The following is a 27,436-nucleotide window of genomic DNA, read 5'->3' as shown; positions in this document are numbered from 1 at the left end:
CTAGGCCTACGAAAAAACAAAAATTGAAATCCTTGAAAGCAATTTCTCTTGATTTCTGTCATTTTCATGGAAATAGCTGCTGGATAGAAAACATCCAGAAACCCTGACTTTAATCCAAATGGCAACCTATCGAGGGGATGGTCAACATTATTGAATTTGACAAACAAGTAGCGTAGATAGGTGAGAAGAAGCTATGAGAAATTTATGGGTAAAGCTGCTATTTAATGAGAAAAGGGAATGTCCTACTCTCTCAAAGAGAATAAGTGATAACAAGGAGAACAGAGTGCCTGAATTAGGATTCTGAACTCCAGGCATAGACTTTCTCGGTTTCAGAAAGGTATTTATCTGTCTCTGGGTAGAACTATAAAATAGTGGACAATTAACTCTAGTTTAAAACAAAACAACACAAATTTCCCAGGGATAATATTAACTGTTTTATATGTCTTTTCTCCAATCCTTGCAAAACCTAGCCAAGGGAATATCATGATCCCAACTTTAGCAAACTCAGGCCCACGTTCACACTGTTCTTAGTCTGGAACTGGGGTTTGAACACAGGTATCTCTGGCTCTAAGATACGTGTGCTTTTGTAGTGTAGCGTGCTAACCCTCCCTTCTGTTATCAGCAAATCATCCCCTTCCTCCTGAGCCATTCTTCCATAGGACACCTCTCTGGGCCAGGTTCTAACCACTAACTCACAGTCAGTATTCCCAGAAGGCTGTTGATTTCCTGCTAAAAAGATATGGGACAGAAAAAAACATGCCAGTACACACTAGCCCCCTATGCCTACTTTATTTATTTTTTAAGTTTTTATTTTAATTCCAGTTAGTTAACATACAGTGTAATATTAGTTTCAGCTGTACAACATAGTGATTCAACACATCTATACATCACCTGCTGCTCATCACAGCAAGTGCACTTCTTACTCCCCCATCACCTATTTAACCCATCCTCCTATCCGCCTCCCTTTACATCAGTTTGTTCTCTATAAGTAAGCATCTGTTTTTGGGTTTATCTCTTTTTCCCCCTTTGCTCATTTGTTTTGTTTTTTAAATTCTACATATGAGTGCAATCATATGGTGTTTGTCTTTCTCTGACTTGTTTCACTTAGCACTATACTCTCTGGTTCCATTTGTGTCATTGCAAATGGCAAATTTTCATTCTTTTTTTGTGGCTGAGTAGTATTCCATTGTATATGTACCATGTCTTCTCATATTCTTTATCCATTAATCTATGGATGGACACTTGGGCTGCTTCCATATCTTGACTATTGTAAAGAATGCTGCAATAAACATAGGGGTGCATGTATGCCTTTGAATTAGTGTTTTTGTATTCCTTGGGTAAAAACCCAGTGGTGCAATTGCTGGATTGTAGGGTGGTTCTATGTTTAGAAACTTTCTGAGAACTTCCATATTGTTTTCTACAGTGGCTGCACCAATCTGCATTCCATCAACAGTGCACAAAAGTTCCTTTTTCTCCACATTCTCACCAACACCTGTTGTTTCTTGTGTTGTTGATTTTAGCCATTCTGACAGGTGTGAGGTGATATCTCATCCCCTACATCTGCTTTAAGCGAAGACATGATATCTGGAGCTATTGCGGTCATTCTGTGGCCATGTAGCTACAAACATGAGAAAGACCAATATGCTGAACATGATGAAGGGGAGAACATGAACCTGGGTATTCTACGGCCCAGGGAGCAGCAGAACGATTGCCCATGAATACCTTCTTCCAGACTTCTTGTTATGTGTGAAAAACAAGTTCCTGCTTTATTAAATAACTATCATTGAGTTTGTTACTTTCAGCTGAAAGCTTTCCTACCTGATACGTTGGTTTTAGCTGAAATCTGACTAATTAGATACTAGGTAACTAATGATGTATTGAGTAGGTGAGGAAGAACATGATCTCTCTCCCTTCCCACTGCCTATTCCTTATCCTGACACCATCTTTACAAGAGACAGATCTGATAGTCCCTGAAGGCTTTTCGCTTTCCCTTTTTAAAAGCATAATAAAGGGCTGGCTCCCTGGGGCACCTGGGTGGCTCAGTGAGTTAAGCTCCCACTCTTGATTTTGGCTCAGGTCATGATCTCACAGTTCGTGATATCAAGCCTTGTGAGTCCCATGAACCCCGGTCCAGGCTCTGTATAGACAGTGCAGAGTCTGTTTGGAATTCTCTCTCTCTCTCTCTCTGTCCCTCCCTTGCGCTCTCTCTCTCTCTCTCTCTCTCTCTCTCTCACACACACACACACACACACACACACAAATAAATAAACAAACTTAAAAAGAGAAAAGAAAAGAAAAATAAAGAAAAGAAAAGAAAAAGGGCTGGCTTCCTATGTCCAAGATAGTAGAGGTCAGCACTAGTGACTTTACTTTTCTAACAAAACTATTTCTCACCCCAGGCAGGGAATTTCATCATTAAATAGTCACCCAGATGTTCCTTGCTCCAGTTTCCTTTTAAATATATAGAGAGTAAAAGCATAGGATCCTTCTAGAGAGTAGACCATTCTGAGGGATGATATGAGCTCAAGAGATTGTGTGCACTTGGATATTTCTCTGTTTATAACTTTCTCCTATAAATCCTGTTTAAATTTACCATGCGCCACTAGTGAGTCTGTGCCCCACCAACTTTCCTCCTCTTCCATTCTATGTTTTCAGTGTTTCTCCTCCCTAGCACAGATTCATTACTAGGGAGTGTTCTTCTTCTTCCCCAAATTCACTGTTCTTTCCAGAGAAGGACAAATGGGTGACCTGATGTGCACACCTACAGGCCAGTGAATGGCCTCTCTCTCCTTATTCTCGGTAATACCTCCTTCTGTGTTCACATGACCCAAGAGTCACCTGCCCATTAACTGTATGTATCATATTGTATTATACATACATTTGGGGTATATTTTTAAGACCAGACTACTGAAAGGAAAGAAAGATTATACTATGTACTCTTCCTGACATCCCCAATCCCTATAAACTCCTGGCACAATGTAGGCACTCTGTAAATGTTTATTGAATGAATGGATGACTAACTTACTGAGAGAGGAAACAAACACTGATTCAATTTTCAACCTTTGGCATCCCAAAGACCATTGAGTTCCTAAGTCTCAGGGCTTATATGCCTAGACAACTAGCTCACGTGACACTAAATTAAAGTGCCATATTGGTAGAGAATGTCACTGTGGCTAAAACAAGTACCTCTTATAGTCTTTCAAAAAAATATTTATTTTTTAGAGAGAGTGCAAGTGAGCGAGTGGAGGAGAGGCAGAGAGCAAGGGAGACAGAGGATCTAAAGTGGGCTCTGTGCTGAGAGCAGAGTCCTAGCATTGGCCTTGAACCCAGGACCCTTGAGATCATGATCTGGGCTGAAGTTGGATGCTTAATTGACTGAGCCACCCAGGTGCCCCTAAAACAAATACCTCTTAAATCTCACCACAGACAGTGCTTCTCCACATTCTTGGTGTCAACAAACCCTAATGTGGAGCAAAAAAATGATATTTGGAGTAAAAACATTTGCACTGATTGATTGATTCATTCATTCATTCAATATACATATACCTACCACTTACTATATGCCAAACATTGTGATAAATATTAAGAATGCACAAATAAAGACACAATTCCTGACCTTGAGGAATGTTTGTGTGTGTCTGTGTGTAGGGAGGCAGCTGACATAATTATATGATTATAATATAGTTTCTGTGCTTCTATGAAGTATGCACAAGATAAGATGGCAACAATCCATGATGGGTATCTAACCAGTTGAGGGCATCCAGGGAAACTTCCTGGAAGAGAGAATTTGGAGTTGAGCTTGGTCTTAATTGAATCTTTAATGTATTTGTGTGCTAAAAAGGTAGGAGTGAGGTGAGGAAGTTTGAAAACTGCTCTTACATGTACAATTTGCACGCTTCTTTGGATCCGTATTTATAGAACTCTTGGAGTGTGATTGCCTTGAAATATTCATAGTGGACAATACAGGGATCTTATGATTAGTGCACTATATGATCTCTATAACTAAATTCATATAATGATTTATTTAACATTTCTTTCAACATGTTTCCTTTAGTGTAATGTACTATGCCAGTTGGCATTACAGGTATAAAATTGTTTCACATGGATGGCTCTGCCTACACATAGGAACCTACACATAGACATGATACTAAGTAGAAAGTGTAAGAATTAAGGTAAATGAAACTTTTGTTACGAGAGAGAGAAAAATCTTTTCATCAAGCATAAAGATGGGATTATGAAAGTTTGTAAGGAAAGGTGAAGCAAGCTTAGAGGAGTAGGATCTAGAAATATAGAGATGAGGGGACAACATTCCAAATATACTAGAGCTAGAAAGGTTCCCAGAGTTAGGTAAGTCCTGTGCTTGTTAAATTTTAATGTACATTCACAAGTCATGTTAAAATGCAGATTGTGATTCGGTGGTCCCTGTGGGGCTTGGGAGTCTGAATTTCTGACAAGCTTCTAGGTGATGTTTATGCTGCTGGTCTGGGGGCCACACCTTGAGTAGCAAGGGTCCAGTTCACATGCATTAGGATAGAAGAGGATCCTGAAACCCAGGTCCTTGGGTTTCCTAAGGAAGGGACTTGTCCATGCCACACAGCTGATCAGTATGAGAGCAACTCTCTGTTTCACATTACGGCAGCTCAGGAAGTGATGAGATACCATGGGCTTTGCAGTGAGAGTGATCGAGGCTCAGTCTTGGCCCTGCTGTTTACTAGGTGCAAAGCCTTGGCAGACTATTTATTCTTTCTGTATTCCAGTTTTCTCATTTGTGGAATACAGACAGATAGTGCCTACCTTGTAGAAGAGTTGTGATAAGTCAGTGATATGATTGACGAAGAAAAAAGGCACAATAGTGTCTGGCAGGTAGTAAGTAATCAAAACACATAATGTGTCTTCTCTTCTCCCTTTTTTTGGCCATGTTAATATTGCCATCAAGGAACAAGGCCTTATCTCGAGGGTGTGGGCTGTGCTGGCATCCAGTGATAAGTAGGGGCGGGGGCAGTTAACACTGGCTGGCAGATAGGTGCTTGGTTGGGCCAAAAAATGAAGATTTCTTTCTTCCTGCCTTCCTTCCTTTTTTTTTTTTTTTTTTTTTTTTTTTTTCTGATTCTTTGGAAGAGGATTCAGGAAGGTAAACATATATCCACTAATGAATTTTTTGTACTTCTTTGCAATTGAGGCCTTTAAAACATCTGCTCATTAATAGAAAATGCTCAGCTAACATCACAAATATTAATGGTAGAGATTTTTCTTTCTACTCTGGTGAATACAAGACTTCTCTTTTGTCTGGGTCCACAATTTTTTTGTTTGTTTTAGCTGCTTACCTACATACCAAGAAAAACTCAATCTCATAGTTGCCAAGGAGATAATGAGAAACAATAACTTGTGAAATGTCTTCTTTAACAATAAACTTTGTTTCCAATACTAGCAAGGAAAAGGAAGGATGTTGCTAGTTTTGCATTATAGGAGGGTTAGAATTAGTCCACATGGAAGGTGCTGAGTGAAAAGAAGAAAAAACGTCTGGGAGGAATTAAACCTGTTACACGGTGCACAGCCATTGTAAGAGCTGCTTCAGAAATCCATTTAGAAATCATTGCTCTTGTATCTGAATCATTACAGACACACCAGCATCACCCACTTCTTATTACTGCAAACATAGCAACAGTTGCCATGCTAGCAAGAGATTCGCAGCACAAACACTGGAGTCAGGAGGGGGCAGGGCGGGGCCAGCGCTGGAGTCACGGCTGGTGAACAGCGTTCAGTGCTGCCTGTACAGATTTAATTAGGCCGGTTGTTCTCTTTGGTCCCTGTGCTGTGGCCTGTCAGACATTTCAGTAGAGCAGAAGCAGTCTCAAAAGCAGCATTTTTTGGACCAAGTCTTACTTTCGGTCTTAAACAAATGTCACCGCCAAAGGCAGGATGTATGCTTTGGTGTACCCAAGAGTGGGTCTGGGCCCTCGTTTTGGTTATGAATGGAGAAAGGGCCAGGGTTTCTCTTCATTTCCAGGAATAATTAAAAAAAAAAAAAAAAAAAAAACTCATAAAACGCTCATCATTAGAAAGTCGGGCTATTCGTTGTCCCAATATGTCATTTCATCTAATTGAAAACTGAGAAATCTGTCACCATTTATTTAGCAGTTTGCCTCTGGCGAATCTTTGCAGGTTCCCTTCTCGTGGCTGGGAATTAGTTAATTAGTATTACAAAACACGAAGAGGGAAATGCACTCAGGCTCGCCCTTTGGGTTACCAGGGAGCCCATTTTAGGTTGCTAACTGGCAGTGCTGGAGGACAGAAAAGAACATGAAAATACAGCATCAGAATAGCCACGGCGAGAGCTGCGTCTCATTCTCTCTCAAGTGCGTGTTGTAACCTAGATATGTCACTCGCTTGCTCTTTTCATGTAAATCTTTTATGCCTGACCATACATTCAGGTCCTTAAGACTCATAAAAAGGTGCCAATTCTACACACATAGGGCGCTTCTCATATTTTCACTTTTATTAATTTCCCGTTTTTCATCACTTCCTCTTCTGAACAGTGTTTTGTTTGGTGTTCTTTTACATTTTTCATAGAAAAGCGTTGTTTCCACCCTAGGGTGGTTTTAAAAGTCAAGGAACGGGAGGAAAGGGCTGACATTTTTTCACAGGCTCCTAACTTTAAGGCTGAATGCCTTTGTTCAGTGTGAAATCTCCAAGCCTCTCAGTACAGCAGTCAGACAGGCTGGAGGCCCCACGTGTGGTTTGTCAACTGATTGCTAGGTGGCGCTAGAGAGCAAGGCAACTAGGCAAGAGCCACTGATACGATTGATTGCTCTAGGTTCACATCAGCTGAAAGGAAGTTCTTACACAGAGCTCTATCACATTGCAGCACAGACGATTTCCAGTTCTGATGATTTGTAGGAGAGCAGCAGCATAAAATGCAGAGGGCATGAACAATCAATTTATAGTTTTCTTTCCACTGTTTTTTGTGTATGTGTACACATGGGAATCGTTTGCTTATTTCACTGTAGTGCTTTCTGGGTAGGGCACCTAGGGCTGTGGTAAAGAGGTTTGTAAATATAAACAGCTGTGTTTGTTGTTTGGCCCTTCGAGGAAATAGTTTTAACTTCCCGTAGAAGCCCTCTCCACTTCCTTCCTCTTTCTTTAATCTTCCCTCCTTATTAGATGACATTTGGGGACATAATGAGGAGGTATACAGAGTACTTTCACACCCTCGTATCAACGTGAATAGCCGTATATTTTCTCTCTCGACCCCATACCCTGTGGCATTAAGAAATTTTCTGCTTTTGTTAATTAGAAAAACTTATGGGCACCTTGATAAGATCTGAGCTTAAAAAGAAAGAGATAAAAGGCAACTGACAGGCATTATGGCACTTGCTTAGATTCTAGCTGCTCTCTTTGGCTTTTATATTTTTTCAGTGTGGACCCTTAATGAGCTTGATAACTGACCTTCAGCAAGTGGATGTCACAAAAATTACACATCCTGTGGCTGATAACTATCCTGAGAAAAAAAGTTTTCTTGTCCCTAGATGAGGCAAGCAACATCTTCCTGTCCTCATTATACAAACAATGTGAGCAAGGCCCATAGAACTGGCCAAGACAACTCTTTCTACAAACTTAGAAGACATTGCCGAAGTGAGAGGTAGATACTGCTGTGAGGCTCTGATACACACTGAGGTCTTTTGTAAATTCTTTGATGCCATGCATTTTTTTAATGTTTATTTATTTTTGAGAGAGGGAGAGAGGGGGTGGGGGAAGGGCAGAGGGAGAGGGAGACAGAGGATCTGCAGCAGGCTCTGTGCTGACAGCAGAGAGCCCAACGCAGGGCTTGAACTCACCAACCGCGAGATCACGACCCGGGCCGAAGTTGGACACTTAACCAACTGAGCCACCCAGGTGGCTAAACCAACAATCTTTAATAAGAGTTCTGAAATCAAAGATGATATCTTTCTATTATTCCTTACATTTATAAATCTTAAAATTATTCCAATTTAGGATTGGCTAGAAGATTGTGTTTATGAGTGAGAAAGTGTGGTGTTTCATTTCCAGGTTAAGAAACTCTTGAAACCCTCATTGTTAGATAGGCTATTTGTTGCCCCAAAATGTCAGCTAAAAGATTCCTTAAAAAAATTACAGTGAATGCAACTGACTGCTGTACTAGAGAATATATAATCAAGAAATGAAAAAAAAAAAAGGTCTAGTTTTGCAATGTATATAATGCAATAAAGGAATCACAGTAAAGTGGAGTTATCCTCAAAACTGGCCCCATGGTGTCTAGAAGGAAAGAGTTTGTCTTTTTTAATGTTCTGATTGGTTTTTGTGCCTTTGAAATGTGGCCAAGGAGTCAGGCTCATTTTCAGAAACATGATTAAAGAAAATAGAGAGGGCAGGGTTAGGCCATGGCACACTGGTGGATGAGGCAGCAGATGTGGACTTTGCTGTGTTCATGTTAGGCTATATCAGTGCAGACAGCTGATTATAAAGGTCTGTTATGAGCAGGCATAGGCCGAGGTAAAGTGGCTAGTATCAGAGGTAGTGGGAGTGGGAAGGGACAATTTCCCTCCATCACACGTTGTACTGGCTGTAGACTGAGAGTGCTCTATGTTCCATTAGAGCTGGCAGAACTTTAGAGGTAGGTAGCTTGCTGCTGCTAACTCTGAAAGCTCAAATGAGAGGATACAAGCTTCTGCTTCTTACGGATGGTTCAGACATGTTGGTCAGGCTTAGTATCCAGAGATAGCATGGTGTAATGGAAACCTGACCAGCAGGCCCAGGTTCAGCAATTAACTACCATTTTCCCACTATCTAGTTTCATACAAATTCCGTAAACCATTTGAGTCTCAGGTTGTTTTACCCAAAAAATGGAAACCATGAGGCTTATTTATAAGACTGTTGTGAGGATTAAATGGCGTTAATGTTTGTGAAGACCTATCATGATCATTCATTCATTCATTCATTCTACAAAGGGGTATTTAGCACCTACCATATGCCAGACACTGTTCTAAGTATTGGAGAGACAGCATCAAAAAGAAGAGAAGTTCATGCTCTCATGATATTTACAGTTAATGTAGATACCAATGAAAAAGTAAATGACTGGCCAAAATTTTCCAGGTCAATGTAAGGGTTACGAAGATACTGATTCCTGTTGATCTAAAGCTTGAATTTTGTTGAACAACATGGGGGGAAAACACAGCCTGGGCTCAAGCAAGGTGGGAGATCAAATAAGAAACACTGGTATAAAGCTAAAATCCTCAAAGGACAACCCCAGGGTGAACCAGAAAAAATAAAACCCACCCTGCATAAAAAGAGCAGAGGATATGTGTCCTATTTCATCTTTGGCTCCAGGTAAAATGAAAAAAAAAAAATTAAAAATGAAACATTTACCTTGAGAAGTCCCATCCACGGTCCACAAAGACCCAAGTTTTAAAATAGAAATAGTACTACATGTGTTTTATGTAAAACTATAAGTTGAAGTTTTAAAGTGGTTCTGTGGGGTTAGTGTACTTATATGATTAGCAAGAAGAAACACAAAGCATCTGTGATGTCGTGTACACCAAATAAGTGCCAAAAAAATTTCCAGAGATAAAGTTCCAAGGAAGATGAGCTCACAGTAGAAACACAAAGGTCTAAATATGTGATGAAGCCAGGAGCAAGAATTAGCAAAAACAACAAACTACTACATAATTAGACTATAAAGATGGTAGAGATTAGAGATGGGAAATATCAGACATTCTGATATAGAATATAAAGTAAATGTGTTTGAAGAAAGAAAATAATCAATTAAAAGAATGTAGATGAAACATGAGACTTTCAAAATTGTCACACACACACACACACACAATTTCTAGATATGGAGTAGAAATTAGAAATCAATTGAAATAGAAGTGCAATGAATAGAACAACATGTTAGATCCAGTTACCGAGAGACTATGTGAACTGGAAGATAGATTTGAAGAAATTACCAGAAGGCATCAAAGAAAAAGTAAATGGTGGGAAATATATATAAAGAGGTTGGGGAATGTGGAAAATAGAGTGAGAATATCTAAAAAACTTCTAGAGTTGCAGAAAGTTAAAATGAAGATAGGGTACAAAAATAGTAGAAGAGACAGTGGTGAGGAATTATCCAGAATGTATAAAAAGATGCCAGTTCTCAGATTCTGGACACCCAACAAATTCAAAGCAAGATAAATAAATTAAATCTATTACTATACACAACATAGTTAAACTGTAGGATACCAAAGACACAGAGAAGTTCTAACAGCAGTTGTAAAGGATAGATTGAAAATAAAAGAAAGGATTAGATCCACAGATGAAAGTTTACCAGCAGCAAGGAAAGTTAGAAACATGTTGAATGCATCTTGAAGGTATAGGGGAAGAGTAATTAAACACCTCAAATCCCATATTCACTAAAGTATCTTTCAAGAAAGAGGGAAAATAAAGGTGTTTTCATATGATCACTTCTAACAGAGTCATGTTAAAGGAATTTTTAAAGATGTATTTGAGGAAAAGGAAAATGATGTAGAAGGAAGATGTGAAATGTAAGCACAATTAATAATGAAACAGTAAATATGGGTAAGTCAAAATGAACCATAGTTGGATAAAACAATAAAATAATACCTAAGATGTAGAATTAAAAAAAAAATCATGATGGGGGCACCTGGGTGTCTCAGTCGGTTAGGCATCCAACTTGGGCTCAGGTCATGATCTTGCCGTTCTTGAGTTTGAGCCCCACATTGGGCTCTATGCTAACAGCTCAGAACCTGGAGCCTGCTTTGGAATCTGTGACTCCCTCTCTCTCTGCCCCTCCCCCACTCACCCTCATCTCTTCTGTCTCTCAATAAATAAATAAATATTAAAAATTTTTTTTAATTTTAAAAAATCATGATGAAATGAAAACAATGGACATAAATATAAGATAATTCAGGAGGGAATGATTTGCAACTAAAATGCTCTAAAACCTTTTGTTTGGGAGATCTTTTATTTTAATAACATATATTAAATTTATAGAACTTGTTAAGTATGTTAAAGTTCTAGGGTGCCTGCCCACCAAGAATCGAAAAACAGAGTGCATATTCAAAGAATCCAAAGAAAAACAAACAAACAAAAACAGGATAGGGTGAGAAAAAAGAAAAACTAGAGAGAGTAAAATAACAATTCCAATTATTTCAGCAATCAATGAATGTAACAATCAATATGACAAAAAGTATATAAGAACCTTACAGAGAAGATTATAAAATCTAACTACAAGATCTTAAAGAGCATTTAAATAAATGCAAAAATGCACCAAGTTCATGGGAAGGGAGACCCAATATCATAAAGATGTCAGATCTTCCAATATTGATCTACAGTTTTAAAATGTCTATAATCTTGGGTGCCTGGCTGGCCCAGTCAGAAAAGCATGAGATTCTTGATCTCAGGGTTGTGAGTTTGAGCTGCATGTTGGGTGTAGAGATTACTAAAAGAAAATAAATAAACTTGAAAAAAATATAATCAAAATCTTATTTTTTTGTGTGTGGAGAATGCAAACTGATTATAAAATTTATATGGAAGAGTAAAAATCCAAGAATAATCAAGAATAGCCAAGATGAGACGTGCCCTACCAGATATCGAGACTTTAAAAATGTTACTGTAATTAAAATTGTAAATTGTTGACATAGGGATAAACAAATATTCCAATAGGACAGAATATAAAAGCTGAAAAGAGATCTATCTAAATGTAGATCCTTGATGAATAAAAGAACTACTATTACAGATCAGTTGGGGAAGGGATGCTTATTTTTTTCTTCTTTTCAGGAAAGAAGGAAAGAAAGTTTATAATCATTACTTCATGTTTGTTCATCCTGTTCTCTTTATACCTGGACAACATCTCCATCTTCAGTGAGACCTCTCCTAAATACCTTAACTCATAGCAATCTCTCTCTTTTACAAACACACTGGGAATGAATGGATCAGTCACTTCTCTCCTCACAGAGTTCAGGTACCTCCATTCTATTCTTTTGTTCATTAAAAAAATGTGGGTAGACATTTAATACTCTAATGGTGACAGAGTGGTATAGAAAGAGGTCTGAATGACTTGGCGGTTCATTATTTTTGGATAAGAACATATCTGAACTTGATAGGAATGTAGGGGCCAAAAACTCTGAATGGTAGAGTTTTACTCACTTAAAATGCAGAAATACAAAGCATGGCATTCATAGCCCTACTAATGATTCCTCTAATTTATTATAAATAAACATATTTAGTATTCACCATCCACAGTTAAATTATAAAAGAGATATTATAGGCATCTGAATAAAAACAAAAGAGAAGACAATTTTTGTCCTAGAAGTGTTTATGGGTTAATGGAGAATAAAAAAATAAATAATTATGAGACAAAATCATGTAAGTGCATGAAGTGGCACAAAATTCTGTGACCCATAGTAAGGCATGGGTGGCGATGGGGTAGCCCCAGAAAAGCCTCCCTTATGATCTAGTGATTAAACTGATTGAGATATTACTGATGGCTTATTAATACTTTGACAAGATTGGGGGGTGTCAAGGTTAAAAAATACAGGGTATGGGGATAGGTTAACAATAGGTTCAACACAGGGTATGTATGGGACATAGTAGAACTCCTAGTTTGTCTAACAGTGTGCATTACTGGGGATGTTATTGCTATTTTATACAGGATAATTTTTTTTAAGTTTATTTATTTTGAGAGAGAGAGAGAGAGAGAGAGAGAGAGAGAGAGAGAGACAATTCCAAGCAGGCTCTATGCTGTCAACGTAGGGCCTGATGCAGGGCTTGATCCCACAAACCACAAGATTCTCACCTGAGCTGAAACCAAGAGTGAGACACTTAACCAACTGAGTCACCCAGGTACCCCTGTACAGAATAATTCTTTATTTTGTGGAATTGTCCAAAACATTGTAGGAAGTTCAATACTCTGGCCTTAGCCAAACTAAACACTGGTTGCACCTCCTTTAGTCACTGGGAATACCAAAAAGTGCCTCACACAGATCCCAAACTCCTAGCATGCATTTGAGAAGAGAAGTGACCGTATCACTCTCTGCCTAGAACCATTGGAACATATGATACTCAGCAGGAGGTGTAACTGGAAAACGTACCATTGATCATTTTGGATTCCGGGATGACATAATTTCACTTAATTTTAGAGGTAATGGAGAATTATTGGTGGTTTCAAAGTAGAGTAATGATGTAACAGGAGTTCTACAGAAGGAAAGGTCATGCTGGCAGTAGAGTGTTAAGTGGATTAAGGCCAGAAGAAAGCTGGAAGGGGAGAGAAGTTAAAGACAAAGGAAGAAGAATGGTCATGTGAGACATAAGGACTGGGGGGTTAACTGTGTGTGTGTCTGTGTGTGTGTGAGAGTTGGAGCTGAGGGTTAATATGACATCACAAGAAAACTCATGAAGACGAGAGAAGCAAGGTAGGAGGAGCTGAAAGTGCTCATGAGCACAGTGTTGAGATTGCTGATTGTGGTGAGCTGGTGAGGGAAATAAATTGGGGATGAAATGGGGATGAAGAAAAGAATGAAAGAGCACATTCGAAGAGCCTGAGGGAAGGTTCAGTACAAAGATTCATGTAGGAGAGGTGGTAGATTAAAAAGAGAGTGTTGACCTTTGCTGATAAGAAGGAGACACTATTGCTTGTACTTGATAAACCTTCTGCTCCATAACAGCAAATGGCCATACTCTTCTCACCGCTCTCCTTTTTTTTTTTTTTTTTTTTCATTCCTCCCAGGAACATCAGTTTCAGGGTGCTATCATCTTACACAATTGCTGCATTCCGGAAAAACTATGTGTAAATTAAAATTTTATAACTTACATTCAACTTTTATAAGTCAAATTGCATTCCAAGTGCACTCGGCAAGCTTTCTATTTAAAGGAACCTTTTGATGGACCCTTTCGTAATGTGAAAAATTAATTCCAAATGTATCTGTTTTACAGTTGCAGTCCTTGGATCTCTGGTTTTCTTCTCCTGGACAGCTAACTAGGTCGTGGCGTTCTATTCTCAGAGCCCAGCCCCACACAAACACTAATTGGTTTTCGCATCTGAAAGGTTGTGTATCACTTTGTCATTTCTAAATTTACATGATGTAATCCATGTACAAGATGGGAGAGATTTCATACCCAGTGGGAGGAGCAAGTGCCACATGCTTAGTTTTCCAAATATATCTAGAGACACAAAATATTTTAAAAGAGGCAGTACTTCAGAAGCGCCTTCCTCAATCTCAGATTTCAGCAATTTGTGGTTTCAGTAGGAACTGGCAAATCCCTATAACCTGTGGAAAAAATATCTGACTATTTCCCACCTTGACATTTATTTTAGGAAGAACAACAATAATCATTAAAAACAAATATGCAAAGGAACAACAACCAAAGCCATCACCAAATCATGCATCATAAAAGTACAGGCTATGAACTTCATAACCAAAAACTGAAAAATAAATGCACCATTTTAAAGGCACTGTTGAGGGCTGTGAGACCCAGAATTGGAAGCATACATTAGTTAGGACTACACCATTCTCTTAAAAGCATGATGCCAGGCTAAAAATTCCACCTGTGTGATTCTAACGAGTTAGGATGCCTCTTAGATCAGCAGTCACTAGCACACTGCAAGGATTTCTGGGAGAGGCCACACAGGTAGTCAACCTTCAAAACGATATCCTTTGGTTACAGCTGCTGGGTCACCTCTGCTCTCACTTGCCTCTCGTTGTTTATCCCCTTGGTTGTATCCCCTTCCCCTGGAGTGACTGACAGGTTAGCACTGTGGCATTCTCTTCTAGCGTGCTTCTCATACTCAGAGATATATATTAGAATCATCTGGGAGATGTTACAAGCTTCTGACGTCTGGGTGACACCCCCATGTGTTTTGGTTTAATTAGTCCTGGGCATTGGTACTTGTAAAAGTTCCCCGGGTGATTCTAACGTGCAGCCAGAGTGGAGAGCCACTGTCTTGCAGGCTGTTAAACTTGTGGCCCTGCTGGGCTTACTCCATCAGTTCCTGTATCCTCAGGCTCTTTGACTTTAAGAACCTATTGATCTCTGGTCTCACTTGCTCTGTCTTTCATATATAAAAGCTGAAAAGGCAGGCTTAGGAGAAGTAGCTGAATTCTTTCCCTGACCGACTTCCAGAAGAAACTGGAAGAAGTCCAACAAATATGAGTATTGGCAAAATATATCAAGCTTCTGAAAAGTGCCAACTCCTGTGCCAGAGAAATTCAGTAAGCATAGAAGAGACTTAGGTGAGAATTCTAGCTCTGCCTCCATAAACTCAGGAAAGTGACTTATCCTTTCTAAGCCTCAGTTTCCTCATCTGTAAAATTGGAATACCTACTTCCTAAGGTTTACTTAGATGACAACTCAGTGTCTAAAATAGCATCCAGCATGCAGCATGCACTCAATAGTGATAGGTATATAAATGGAAAGCATAGAGAAATTAAAGCTTTTTCATTGATTATGTTTAAAATTAATAACAATTATAATTTGTTGAGCCAATGTATCCAAATCTTTATCTATGAAACAAACATTTACTATGTATCGACTTTATGCCAACCATACTGCTCGATACTAGGGGTAGAGTTATGAATAAAACAGACATGATTCCTATTTTAGTGAACCTGACAGCTTAGCTAAATGCTTCACCTATTTCTGTAGTTGATTTCAAGCAGTCCAGAGACTGAACTTGCTGGAGGGATAGTACAGCTAACACACTGACATTCAGTGCACCCTCACAGCAAACACTCAGGATGTACTACATTGTTAAGAGAAACCTGAACCAAGTAGAGAGCCATTTAGCAGAATTCTGCAACAGTTGTGAAGGGCCACAAAGGTAGAAGAAATCTTATGAGACTATCAAAAGGAACATCTCAAAAAACCTGATGGGTTTTTCCCACCCCATTTGAGCAGTTTTATTAGCAGTGGTATATTTCTCGGGGTTCTTGAAGGCCAGAGAAGTTGTATTCCCTCCACCCCCAACTCACCCGATTGGGAGCACACCTGTGCCTCCCATGCTGTGTAGCTGTCTCTGTATTGTAAATTGTGTGACTTACCTACATTCCTGGAACTTGTATTTTTTGCTTGGGTCTACTGGCATCTTTTAATCAATCACTCACTCCTGTGACAATACTGCCTCTCTCAATAACAATCCTAACAGCTGGTGTTATTATCTCTATTTTATGTATAAGACTTAAGAAACGTGCCTAAGGTCATTGGGCTGGTAAATAGCAAAGCTGAGAGTGAACCTCAGTCTGTATGACTCCACAACTTATCCTCTTAACCTTTGCCTCAGAGTAGACATACTTCAGGTGACTGAGCTTTGGAAATATCAAAATCTGACCATTCAGAGAATTCATTTTAAAACCACAAGTAAAGAGTAGGAAGACCAAATGGAACTAGAAGACAATGCTGCGACTGAGCCTAATCTAATCTTGGCCTATGGGCCCTTTATGAAATTATATGAGACTGGAATCTAATAAAGAATTGTGTCCAGTTTGCCTGGTTATCAATCAACCTGCTGATACTTAATTTTATGACATTCTGTAGATTAAAGGCTTCATGATTCAGATTCCCATCTCTTCATAGCTGTAGCTGCCACTCTTTTGTTAGACCTAGAATATAATAACTACAGCTAAAAAAGCAACATAAGCAATTTGTGTATGGTATAAGATCCTTGATAACTCCAGATAATCCTTCTCCATCTTCAGGGTAAAATTTCTTACTCTGATGATGGAGAGTGTGAGTGAGTGTGTAGGCATTTATATGTGTGCCTGAGTATACATGTAGAGCAGCTCATGTGTAAATGCTCAGGAGCTCATGCAGAAGAACAGATATTTTAAGCCATTTTTTTTCAGATTTCCATAGGTTGCAGTATATATGCAGTAGGGTATCCATTCAGCTTACAAGTAAATGCCTTTTCTGTTTCCCATCCAGAACAGGGGTTCCCGGCAGCCATGCTTATATTAATGAAATATGACCCCACTGCCACTCCAATCATGTTGCTTATACCAGCAGGGGCCATTTGATCCAAAAAAGGCCAATCACATTCTCTCTCTCATGGCAGACTCCATTTATTCTTAATTCATTATGGTTTCTGTATCTATGCCTTTTGTCATGTGACTTTTCAGTTCTTTCTATTAGAGGCTGTGTATATATATTTTCTCTTCCTACGGGATGTTGGACTCAGCTATGTGACTTGCCCCTAGAGCTGGCCCATAGAATGTCATAGGATGCAACTTGAACATAGGCTTTAAATGAGCATGTGAAGCTGGGTCTGTCTTCTTGAATTCCTAGCCTTTGTCCATGAGAAGAACATGTCTCAGGTAGCTGCTGGTCTGAGGACAGAGAAAGACATGTGGAATAGCCCTGGATAAAATCTGTGCTCAGAGTCAAGCCCACCAATAAGCAGTTCACAGGCACATGAGCAAGAAATAAAAGCTTATGATCAAATATTGTTGAATTTTGGTATGCATTTTATAAAGAATTATTATGGCACTACATAACTAATATATCTCTTCTTGAAGCTTTACAATTAAGCTGAGAGACAAAAAGATCTCCTATTGAGAGGAACAGGGGCGTGTAAATGGCAGAGCTTGCTATGGAAGAATGTTGAACTTTTTTTCCCTCTTTTTCTGACTTGCTCCTTTAGTTAAGTTTCTCTCTCTCTCTCTCTCTCTCTCTTTTAAGGTAAAGTTCATATAAATGTTTAACCATGTTAAGGTAAACAATTTGGTGACATTTAGTGCATTCACAGTGTTTTACAATGACCTCTATCTAGTTCCAAAATATTTTCATCACCCCAAAACAAAACCCTGTACTCATTAAGCCTTTATTCCTAATTTCCCATCCCCACCCCAGCCTCTGGCAACTACCAATCTGATCTTTTCTTTTTTTTATAATGGGTTTACATATTACCTATTATGGATTGAGTTGTGTCACCCTCCCACCTAATTCGTATGTTGAAGCACTAACCCCTTATGTGAGGATACTGGAGATGGGGCCTTTAAGGAGGTGATTAAGTTTAAATGAGGTCAGAAGAGTGATGTCCTGATCCTACAGGACTGGTGCCCTTATAAAAAGGTGAAAATTGCAGAGCTCTCTTTGCCATGTGAGAGCACAGTGAGAAGAAGGCCATCTGTGAGCAAGGAAGATGAGCATCTGTAATTCCCACTGGAGTCTGACCATGTTGGCACCCTAATCTCAGACTTTCAGTCTCCCCTGGTGAAAAAGTAAATTTCTCTTATTTAAACCATCCAGTCTGTGGTACCTTGTTATGGCAGCCTGAATTGACTCACACACTTATTCTGAATATTCATATAAATAGGATCATATAACATGTGGTCTTTGTGCTTGGTGTCTTTCCAATGAAGGCAAGTTTTCAAGGTTCATCCATGTTGTAGCATGACTGAAGAACATCTTATTGTGTGCGTACCACATTTTGTTTATCTGCTCATCTGTTAATGGATATTTGGATTGTTTCCACCTTTTGGCTATTGTGAATAAGACTGCTCTAAACATTTGAGTACAAGTATTTGTTGGAGTACTTGTTTTCAATTCTTTAGGGTATATACCTAGGAGTGGAATTGCTGGGTCATAGAGTAATCCTCAGTGTGCTGAACCTTTGGTGCTCAGATCCTAAAGCTGTTTCTTGGTTGCCACACAAGGAATTCTTCCTTGGATTCCATAAGATAACCACAAAATACTTTCAATAAATTCCCTTTGTTGCTGTAGCTACACAATTCTTACTTAAGCTAGAGTTAACTGCTGTTACTTGAAACTTAGAATTACTAAACTAACAAATAACAGAATTCCTATTTTTTGGTCCCATAATATTAATATAATATTATAAGAAAAATGGGCTAAATCCTCTTATTTCAAAGTGTGGCATGGGGTGGTAAACCCCCCCATTGATACTAACCACATCAGATAACTATCTTGATGAGATTCTGGAATTCATCTGGACTGTGAGATTGTTGCTTAGATTGCTACTCACCTTTGGGACCAGGCAGCATAGGACCTTGCATTTAGAGCATATTCCAACTCAAAACGACTTCGTAAAGCTGCCACATGGCTCCGGCCAGGCCCTCCACGACTCACCAGGCAGTCAGAAGAAGAGGAAGGTGACAGAGACCCACTGCTGTTACTTGATGCGGGAGACATCAGCTGAGTGAAGAAGGGGTAGTTTCAATCCTTTAATAAAACCAACAGGCTTAGGGCAAAGAATAGAATATAGATTTATTTTAGCTTTCTATTCTAGGATTTCTCATTTTTAATTTCTATTCATCTCAGCTTGCTTCTGGCTTTTCCTATCGGCCTCTGATGGCAACACATGGCTCACTTAATTTACTTTTTTGACCCAGTTCTATGCTGAGAGCTGGCCCTTTAAACTTACACTCATCTTTCAGAAAATATGGTAGGCTCAAATCAGATTCATAAAATAGATATTTAAAAGGTGATTATTTAATGGCTAAAAGATTACATTTTTCACAATGGCGATAAGATTCATGGCAGAGTTCCTTTAAGTTGTAGCTTAAAATTATCCCCTTTATATGAAATTATTTCCTTTACATAAAATGAATTTATACACTTTTCCAAGAATACATCCATTTTATAAAATGAAGGATGCTTTAATGTCTGGCAAGCATGAGGACTAAAGAGAGTCTTTGGGAGAGAATTTTTAAAAATAGTTACAAATAGTTAAATGTAGCTAGAAAATAGAAGAGTATTGAGGGAAGAAAATGAGAAGGAGTAGAGAAAAAATAGGAGAGTAGTTTTCTTGAATTTCTGACGACCTTGCTGTTTATGCACTTTACCTAACCCAACTGAGAACATTAGTGCTTTGACATTATAATTTCCTAAGACATGTAGACTGTAGGTTTGGGTTTAAAAATAAAATATATGTAAATTCTAGGCTCTTCACAGTAGCCAAGGCATTTCTAAGTAAAGCTCTGAGAATCATGTGATGTCAGTGTTGAAATGAACCTTCAAACTCTTCAATGATTGAATCTTTTCCGTGCCTCTTTTCCAAGTTAGCTATGCAAGCTGATGGGGAGCTTCCAGTGATGGGGAACTCACTTGCCTCCAGATCTGTTCATTTATCTTAGGACAGATCTGACAATTAGAAAAAGTTCTTTCTCATTAAAACAAAACAAAACAAAACAAAAACCTTAATTACCCTTCATTTCTATCTGTTGGCCCATAGAGAACAAGGCCAATCCCTTTGCATGTGATCATTTTTCAGATGTTTAAAAAACAGCTCTTGGACTCATCCTGATTTTCTCTTCTCTGGGACAAACACCCCTGGTTCCTCTAATTGGTTCTTACATACATGACTTCAATCCATTCATCATTCTGATATCTCTCCCCTAAAATTTGTGTTCCAGTTATAATTATCCTTTTAAAAGGACAAAACTGGGTACTATTTTGTTTGGCTATCTCAGAAGAGAGAGGAATAATCCCATCCTTATTCTGTAGCAAGACAGCTACTTCACATTCTAACTCCCACAGAGTTTGTTATCCATTGACATTCATGATGCTCCTAAACCATATCTCCACCATTTGATATTCTTACTGTTGTTTCTTTGACCCTGGTGTGTGATGTTATACTGATTCTTGTTAGACATGTCCCATCATTTTATCTTCTGAGATATGGAATTCCACAAACCAAGCCCCTGAAAGCTGATTTGGGTCCATTATTTAGTACAACCCAGTCCAGCAAGTTCTCTTGCATATAGTTATTCATCTTCTCTATGAGGGGAGATTGTGCTAAGAGGCTTGGTCAGTATAAGAAGACAAACTAGTTTAGGAAGTCCTACCATTGTCTCTTGTTTCTGGAATCCACTCTTTCATCTAATTGGATATATTCCTCAGACTTGGATATCTCTTTCATCTAATTGGCTATATCCCCAGCAGTTTTGCCCTGGGAAACTCAAAGGTCCCGAGTGAGGGGACACTTGGAACTCAAGCCTTAAAAGTGTCTTTCAACATTCAAGGCCTCTGGCAGATTCTCTTGTTGGTAGGGGCTGCTGAAGCCCCACCAAATATATATGTTTCAGGACCGAAGAGAAAGGAATGAAAGTTTAATGTCCAGAGACTGAAGCTACTTCCTACATACAAGGCTTCCTTTTTAGAAGTTCTGGTAAAGAGTTATGAGACAGAGCCATTCACTCCAGGCTGTAAGTGAAGACCTGTAACCCTTTCCCGATAAACTGGGTTCTAATGACACTAAGTTGAGATTTTTTTTTTTTTTTAGGGAAAAAAAGTGGGATGGTTCCACTTTGGAATTTCACTGTGCAATCTCGGGTTGATGCTGTTTCCCCTGTTTTGGCCCTTCCCTTCATATGCATATGTATATATGAGCCTATATGTGTGATATCCACCCCCCTCTCTTGCAGCATTCATTTGCCTTGGGAATATATTATTATTTTTGAATTAGTGCTCATGTTTTAGCTTCCTTACTTATTTTCAAATCCTATCTTCTGACCAGGTGTATAGAAAATTAAGGCAATTAGAGAGAAAATTAAAGCAAACAGCTCCTTGATATTAAGGGAAGAAAATTCCATTAGCCTGATTACCAACATATATCACTTTATGCAACATATGTGTGGTATAAAAGCAATGCATCCCAATTAATTTATGCACTAATTTTAGTGATAATTTTCCCTTTCTTATTGAGCATAAATACACAGTGGCTTAAAATTTAATTTATGTTTCACTGTATATAGGAGTTTTTGTATAGAAAAAAGTTGATTTAAACAATTAACTTCTAACGTATTGCATGCACTTGCAAGCAAGCAGGGGAGGAGGACAGGGAGAGGGAGAGAGAATCCCAAGCAGGCTCTATTGATCTCACAAACCATGAGATCAGGACATAAGCTGCATCAAGAGTCAGATGCTTAAGGGACTGAGCCCCCCAGGGGTCACTACTGTATTTTCAAGTTTTTACATATTAATTTTAAAGCTGGGCATATCTGTGTCTATTTGCCTGACTGATTATTTGTTAGAAAGGCCTAGATTCATGCTGGATTTGTTTTTATCCCTATAGATTCAGTTAGTCCACCCTAGAAACTTAGTGAACAGGTTAAAAATATGAATGAAGTTATAGACCTCCATACCTACTATCTTTCTAGAAGCACCATCTTACTTATTCCCCAAAACCCTTGGATACTCAAGACTTTTTTTATGGACATATTTCAGAAGCTAAAGTTCTTACCTCAATGTTGCAGAGACACTCTTCTAACTTGGTAACAACTTCAGAAAATTCGGGTCTTCCCTGTAAATAAAGAAAAGACTTTTTTCCCCCAAAGAATAAAAGGGAGGCAACTCTCTTTGGATTTTAAAATTGGGTATTTGCATTTGTAAAGAATGAGATTAACAATAAAGTATATTTTTATTTAAAATACACTTGTATTGAAGTGTTAATTGAATGTTCATTTGCTGTTCAGGGAGGGATGTTGAGTCTCCTTCTGATAAGAGTTTTAAGTCAGAATTTGCAACTACATTCAGATAATGAAATAGTGGAAAAGCTTTAATTAGCTTTGCATGCTTTTAAATGGCAGGTTTTCCTCCTCAAAATGAAAGAATAAAAGTGAATACTAAAAACTGTTAACTATCTCAGTGCCTTATAATATACTGTACAATGTGTCTGTAGGAAAAGAACGACTAAAGCAAATTTTATAATTAGCTTCATTTTTGAAAAATGCCACCTCAGATTCAAAGCTAAGATCAATAGAAACCTTGTGACTATATCCTATTTTAGGGTTAAGATAAGCTTTTTATATTAAAAAACCTGCCCTTAAAGACATTGTTCGTTATGAACTTCTGTGTCAGATGAGTCTGCTTAAACAAACATTTACTGTATTCTGATCATATTCCAAACTTTGTTCTAGTTGCTAGGGATACAAAAATGATTATGGATCTATGAAAAAAATTCTGGGAATTTTAGAAAGTGTTGTTCTCTTTGGAAGAAATTATATGCCTCCTTTTGTCAGATCCTAAGGACTATATAACCTATCATTTCTCCTTTATGTAACTTTTACTGCCAGGAGGTGGATAGCCCAATTTAACATTCAGGTGCAGTAACTGACTAATTTAGATTCTTAGTAGAACAATTTCTCCCTTAATATCTAGCCCTCCCCTGAGGACACTACTTCCCCTAGAGCCCACTCAAGTGGAAGCTGTTTTATCTTGCATATTCCTGGTACCTTCTGGTTGGTGGGGGAGGTGATGGGGTGAGTAGAGTTCTGGGTCTTCCTTACTGTTCTTGCAACTTCCGAATGGTTTCTCCTCTAAAAACCACCGGTTCATCAAGCTCTCCCACCAGTCATTCTCCCCCATTCTTTGAAGGCTTTAGTGTTTGGCTTCCTGCCATGCTAACACTACTTAGTGCTTTTAATATCCATGTAGCTCATCATCACAATAGTCTGACCTCTGGGTTCCTTTGTCTCCTCTTCTGCCTTGATCTTACACCCCACCTTCCTGGTAGGTAGTCACATAGCTCCCTAGATAGACCCTGTTACTAACAAGATCTGCAACCCTTCAGTGTCTCCAATCTGTCAATTTCCATCAGATCACTATCTTGGCTCTATATCTCCTTTCTTTCTAGCTTACTTCTTCTGAAACCCTGACTCCAACTATCTTTAACTACACAAACCATCTTACCACTTTAAGAAACCAACGTTTTATTGTGAACATTTTCAAATATACCCTAAAGTATGAGAGAACAATTCAATAAACCTTCATGTATCTATCACTCAGCCTTAAAAAAACATGTTTTTGCTAATATTTTCTATGTACATACATACGTCCATATCTATCTACCTACTTTTCATCTAATCTCCCCTATTTTTTGTTCATCTTACCATCTTTTCACTGTCATTTACTCACCTTGTTTCTTCCTGTGCTTAGCTTAGACTTCACTGGCAATCATAATCACTCTCTTCCATACTACCTCAACTCCCTTGCCTTATCATGCCTTTTATACAGTATTGGGAAAAATCCCAATCTTGAATGAATCCATCCTGACTGGACTTACTTCAAAATCATGTCCCTCTAGGGAAGCCTGGGTGGCTCAGTTGGTTAAGTGTCCAACTTCAGCTCAGGTCATAATCTCATGGTTTGTGAGTTCAAGCCCCACGTCAGGTTCTCTGCTGTCACTGTAGAGCCTGCTTCGAATCCCGTCACCCCCCGCTTCTCTCTCTGCCCCTCGCCCACACATGTGTGCACTCTCTCTCTCTCTTTTTCTTTCTCAACAATAAAAAAAAAAAAAATCATTTCACTCTAACCTCAAGTGCACCCTCAGTACTCCCTTGGGAGATTACACATTTTTAGTTCACTCACTCTTCCACACTCCAGACCTGTCTTGTACCTTCTCCTCTTTCCTCAAATGTCTAATTCCCACTACTACATTGACCACTCACCAATGCCTAAATTCACATAATTTGCCTTCAGTCCCACTTTTATGGATGAATTTTGCCTGATTCTATCTGAGGCCAATTCTTATCCCTGCCTATCTTCAAGGACATTGCTCTAACAATAATTTTCCCTTCTACTTTTCTTGCATCACCAATGTTTCTTTTATTTAATCCCAACATACTATTAATTCTTCCATCTTAAAAACAAATAAGCAACAAAATAAAACTCTTGACTCCACTTCTTCCTCAAGCTAGTACTCCATTTTCTGTATTCGCCAAAATTGCTCAAAAGAATTGCCTAAATTCACAGTCTTTTACTTTATTCCTTCCATGTGACCTCCACCCAAATCACGTTTTCTCCTGTAACACTTTGCTAACCCTGCTCTTGTTTAGGATACGAAGACCTGTCTCCACATTGCTAAATTCAAAGGTTAAGTTTCAAAGCTCAGCCTATTTGGCACTGCATTAAATACAGATAATCATTCATTTATGCCTGAAACATTCTTTAATAGGATTTAAGGTCACTACTTCTCACTATTTTTCTCTTCTCTCACTTGCTCTTTCTCAGTCTCCTCTGTTAATTTTGCTTTTCTTCTTTATCTTTAAATTCTGGATTGCACCAGGACTCAGGCTTTGGGTCTCTTCTCATCTATCTTTAGAGTTAATTTGTTGAGGGTTTAATTCTGTCTCATGGTTTTAAAAAACAACTCCCAAATATCTATATCTAGCCCAGTACACTCCCTAGGCTAAATTCACATATGCAATTTCTTATATTTATAGTCTTCCCTGCTTCAGTAAATGGCAACACCATCCTTTCACTTACAGAGGCCAAAAACCATAGACTAATCTCTAATTTCTTTCTTTGTCATACTCTTGCTCCTAATCTACCAGGAAATCACATTCATTCTGCTTTCAAAGGGTATCCAGAAACTGAATGGTCAGATAGCATTTATAGCAGATGGACCCTCCCCCAGACAGCTGTAAACTCTGGACTAAATATAAAAGACAGCTACCTGAAGGCAGAAGAGAGGGAACAAAAGCTGGTGGATTCTGGAGGGGAGTCAATTAGAAAAAAGGAAAGGCATGTAGTAAGTTTAACGCTTTAAAAATTTTTTTACAACACCTACCCTAAGGGCAGACCTCATCTACGTCTTAGGGAACAATTAAAATTCTTATGAAAGCCTGCAGGCTTGGTTGCTTAAAAAACCAGAAGATAAAATTCAGGGCAATCAAAGTTTTTTAGCTATGGTTTTAAAACAAGTTATCACAAATTTAGTTGGTTTAAAACGATACCCATTTATTATCTTACAGTTTCCATGGGTTAGGAGTTGAGTGCAAAATAACTGGGTCCTTTGCTCAGGGTCTCACCAGACTAAAATCAAGGTGTCAGCTAGCACTGTGATTCTCATCTGAGGCTCAAGACCTCTTCTAAGATCACTGGTTATTGAAGAAATAATTTCAGGGGCTCCTGGGTGGCTCAGTTGGTTGGGCGTCTGACTTCAGTTCAGGTCATGATCTCATGGTTCACAAGTATAAGCCCCGTGTCAGACTCTGCGCTGACAGCTCAGAGCCTGGAGCCCGCTTTGGATTCTGTGTCTCCCTCTCTCTATGCCCCTCCCCTGCTCATGCTTTTCTCTCTCTGTCTCTCAAAGATAAATACATGTTAATTTTTTTTTTTTTTTTTAAGAATTCATTTCCTTGTGGTTGTATGACTCAGGTTGCTGTTTTCTTGCCAATAGTAATTCAGGGATGACTCAGATTCCGGAGAATGCAGTTTCTTGCCACATGGTCCCTATTAAGTCATTCACAACATGGCCATTTGTTTTCTTCCTGGCCAGCAAGGACATGTTTCTCTTCTTCCTCTGTGACAACTGGAGAAACATTCTCTGCTCTTAAAGGGTTCATCTGATTAGATCAGGCCTACCTAGGATGCTTTTCCTTTTGCCATATGAAGAAACATAATTATAGGAGTAATATTTCATCATATTCATGAGTTCTGCCCATATTTAAGGGGAGGGGATTATCCTTGGCACGTATACCAGGGGGCAGGGATCTTGGTGGCCATCCTAGAATCCTGCTAGAAAATGAGGGGAGATTCTGGAAGAAAAGAGTCTGAGAAAGGGAGCCCCAGGATCTGCATATAAACTCTGTTTAAATCTCTGGCTGACCTCTGGACCACATATGCATGGGGTTGACTAAGCAGCTCAGGTAGGCTTAAAAAAATGAACTGACATTAGGTCTTTTGCCTAATGTAGGACATTGTTACTATTTTCTCAGACTAGAATTATCTAACTCTTATTCTCTGCCTGTACAAATCCTCTGCCCTCTTCAAGGCCCAACTCACAAGATACATCCTTCGTTAAGTGTTCAAGTGATTCCAAACATTAATTTTGCAACTTTGTTTAGATTTACTTCATTCTTCCTTGTGTTATAACTAGGTATTTATGTGTTTATGTCACTAACTAGAAAGCGCTTTGAGAATAAGCAATGCCTTATTTATTCCTGATTACCTCACATGTTCCATTGCACAGGATAGCTTGTCTGAGCTCAAATTTGTTACATTAAATTGCATCATAATAAAAAATTATCCATAATCTACCTCTATTTTTCATCTAAACCATCATCATCTCTATCTTGTAGTTGTATAGTTGCATTGTAACTACTTTTGCTGCTTCTGTTCTTTGCCTATCAAAAGTATTCTCAACATGATAGCCAACCTACAGCTAACATAGTACTCAATGGTGAAAAACTCAATGCTTTTCCTCTCAGATCAGGGATAAGACAAGAATGCCACTCTTGCCACTTTTATCCAACCTAGTATTTATTGGGAGTCCTAGCTAGAGTAATTAGGCAAGAAAAAGAAATAAAAGGCATCCAAATTGGAAAGGAAGAAGTAAAACTGTCACTATTTATAGATGGCATGATATTACATGTAGATGGCGTGACAGAAAACCCTTGAGACTCCACCAAAAAACTGTTAGAACTGATAAGAAAATTCAGTGACGTTGCAAGATACAAAACCAAATGTA

At 38.7% G+C, this 27,436-nt stretch overlaps 1 protein-coding gene across 7 annotated transcripts in view; it reads right to left on the bottom strand.

Annotated features, from left to right (window-relative positions):
* LOC115520450 (serine/threonine-protein kinase TNNI3K) overlaps positions 1–27,436 on the bottom strand; it is a 289,743-nt gene that overhangs the window by 37,562 nt on the left and 224,745 nt on the right. For 4 of the 7 annotated variants that reach the window (XM_030324809.2, XM_030324808.2, XM_030324811.2 and 1 more), the window contains 2 exons: positions 22,208–22,267; positions 18,989–19,158 (listed from right to left, as the gene is read on the bottom strand). In XM_030324809.2, the coding sequence (XP_030180669.1) occupies positions 18,989–19,158; positions 22,208–22,267 (230 nt within the window). Of the gene's footprint in view, positions 1–18,988; positions 19,205–22,207; positions 22,268–27,436 lie in introns of those variants that run through there. The other 3 variants (XM_032594324.1, XM_032594325.1, XM_030324810.2) reach the window with 3 other exon arrangements.

The sequence above is a fragment of the Lynx canadensis genome, chromosome C1 (genome assembly GCF_007474595.2).
Source record: "Lynx canadensis isolate LIC74 chromosome C1, mLynCan4.pri.v2, whole genome shotgun sequence".
NCBI classification, from domain to species: Eukaryota; Metazoa; Chordata; class Mammalia; order Carnivora; family Felidae; genus Lynx; species Lynx canadensis.
The sequence above is the reverse complement of the archived record's forward strand: the minus strand, read 5'-3'. Positions and strand labels throughout refer to the sequence as shown.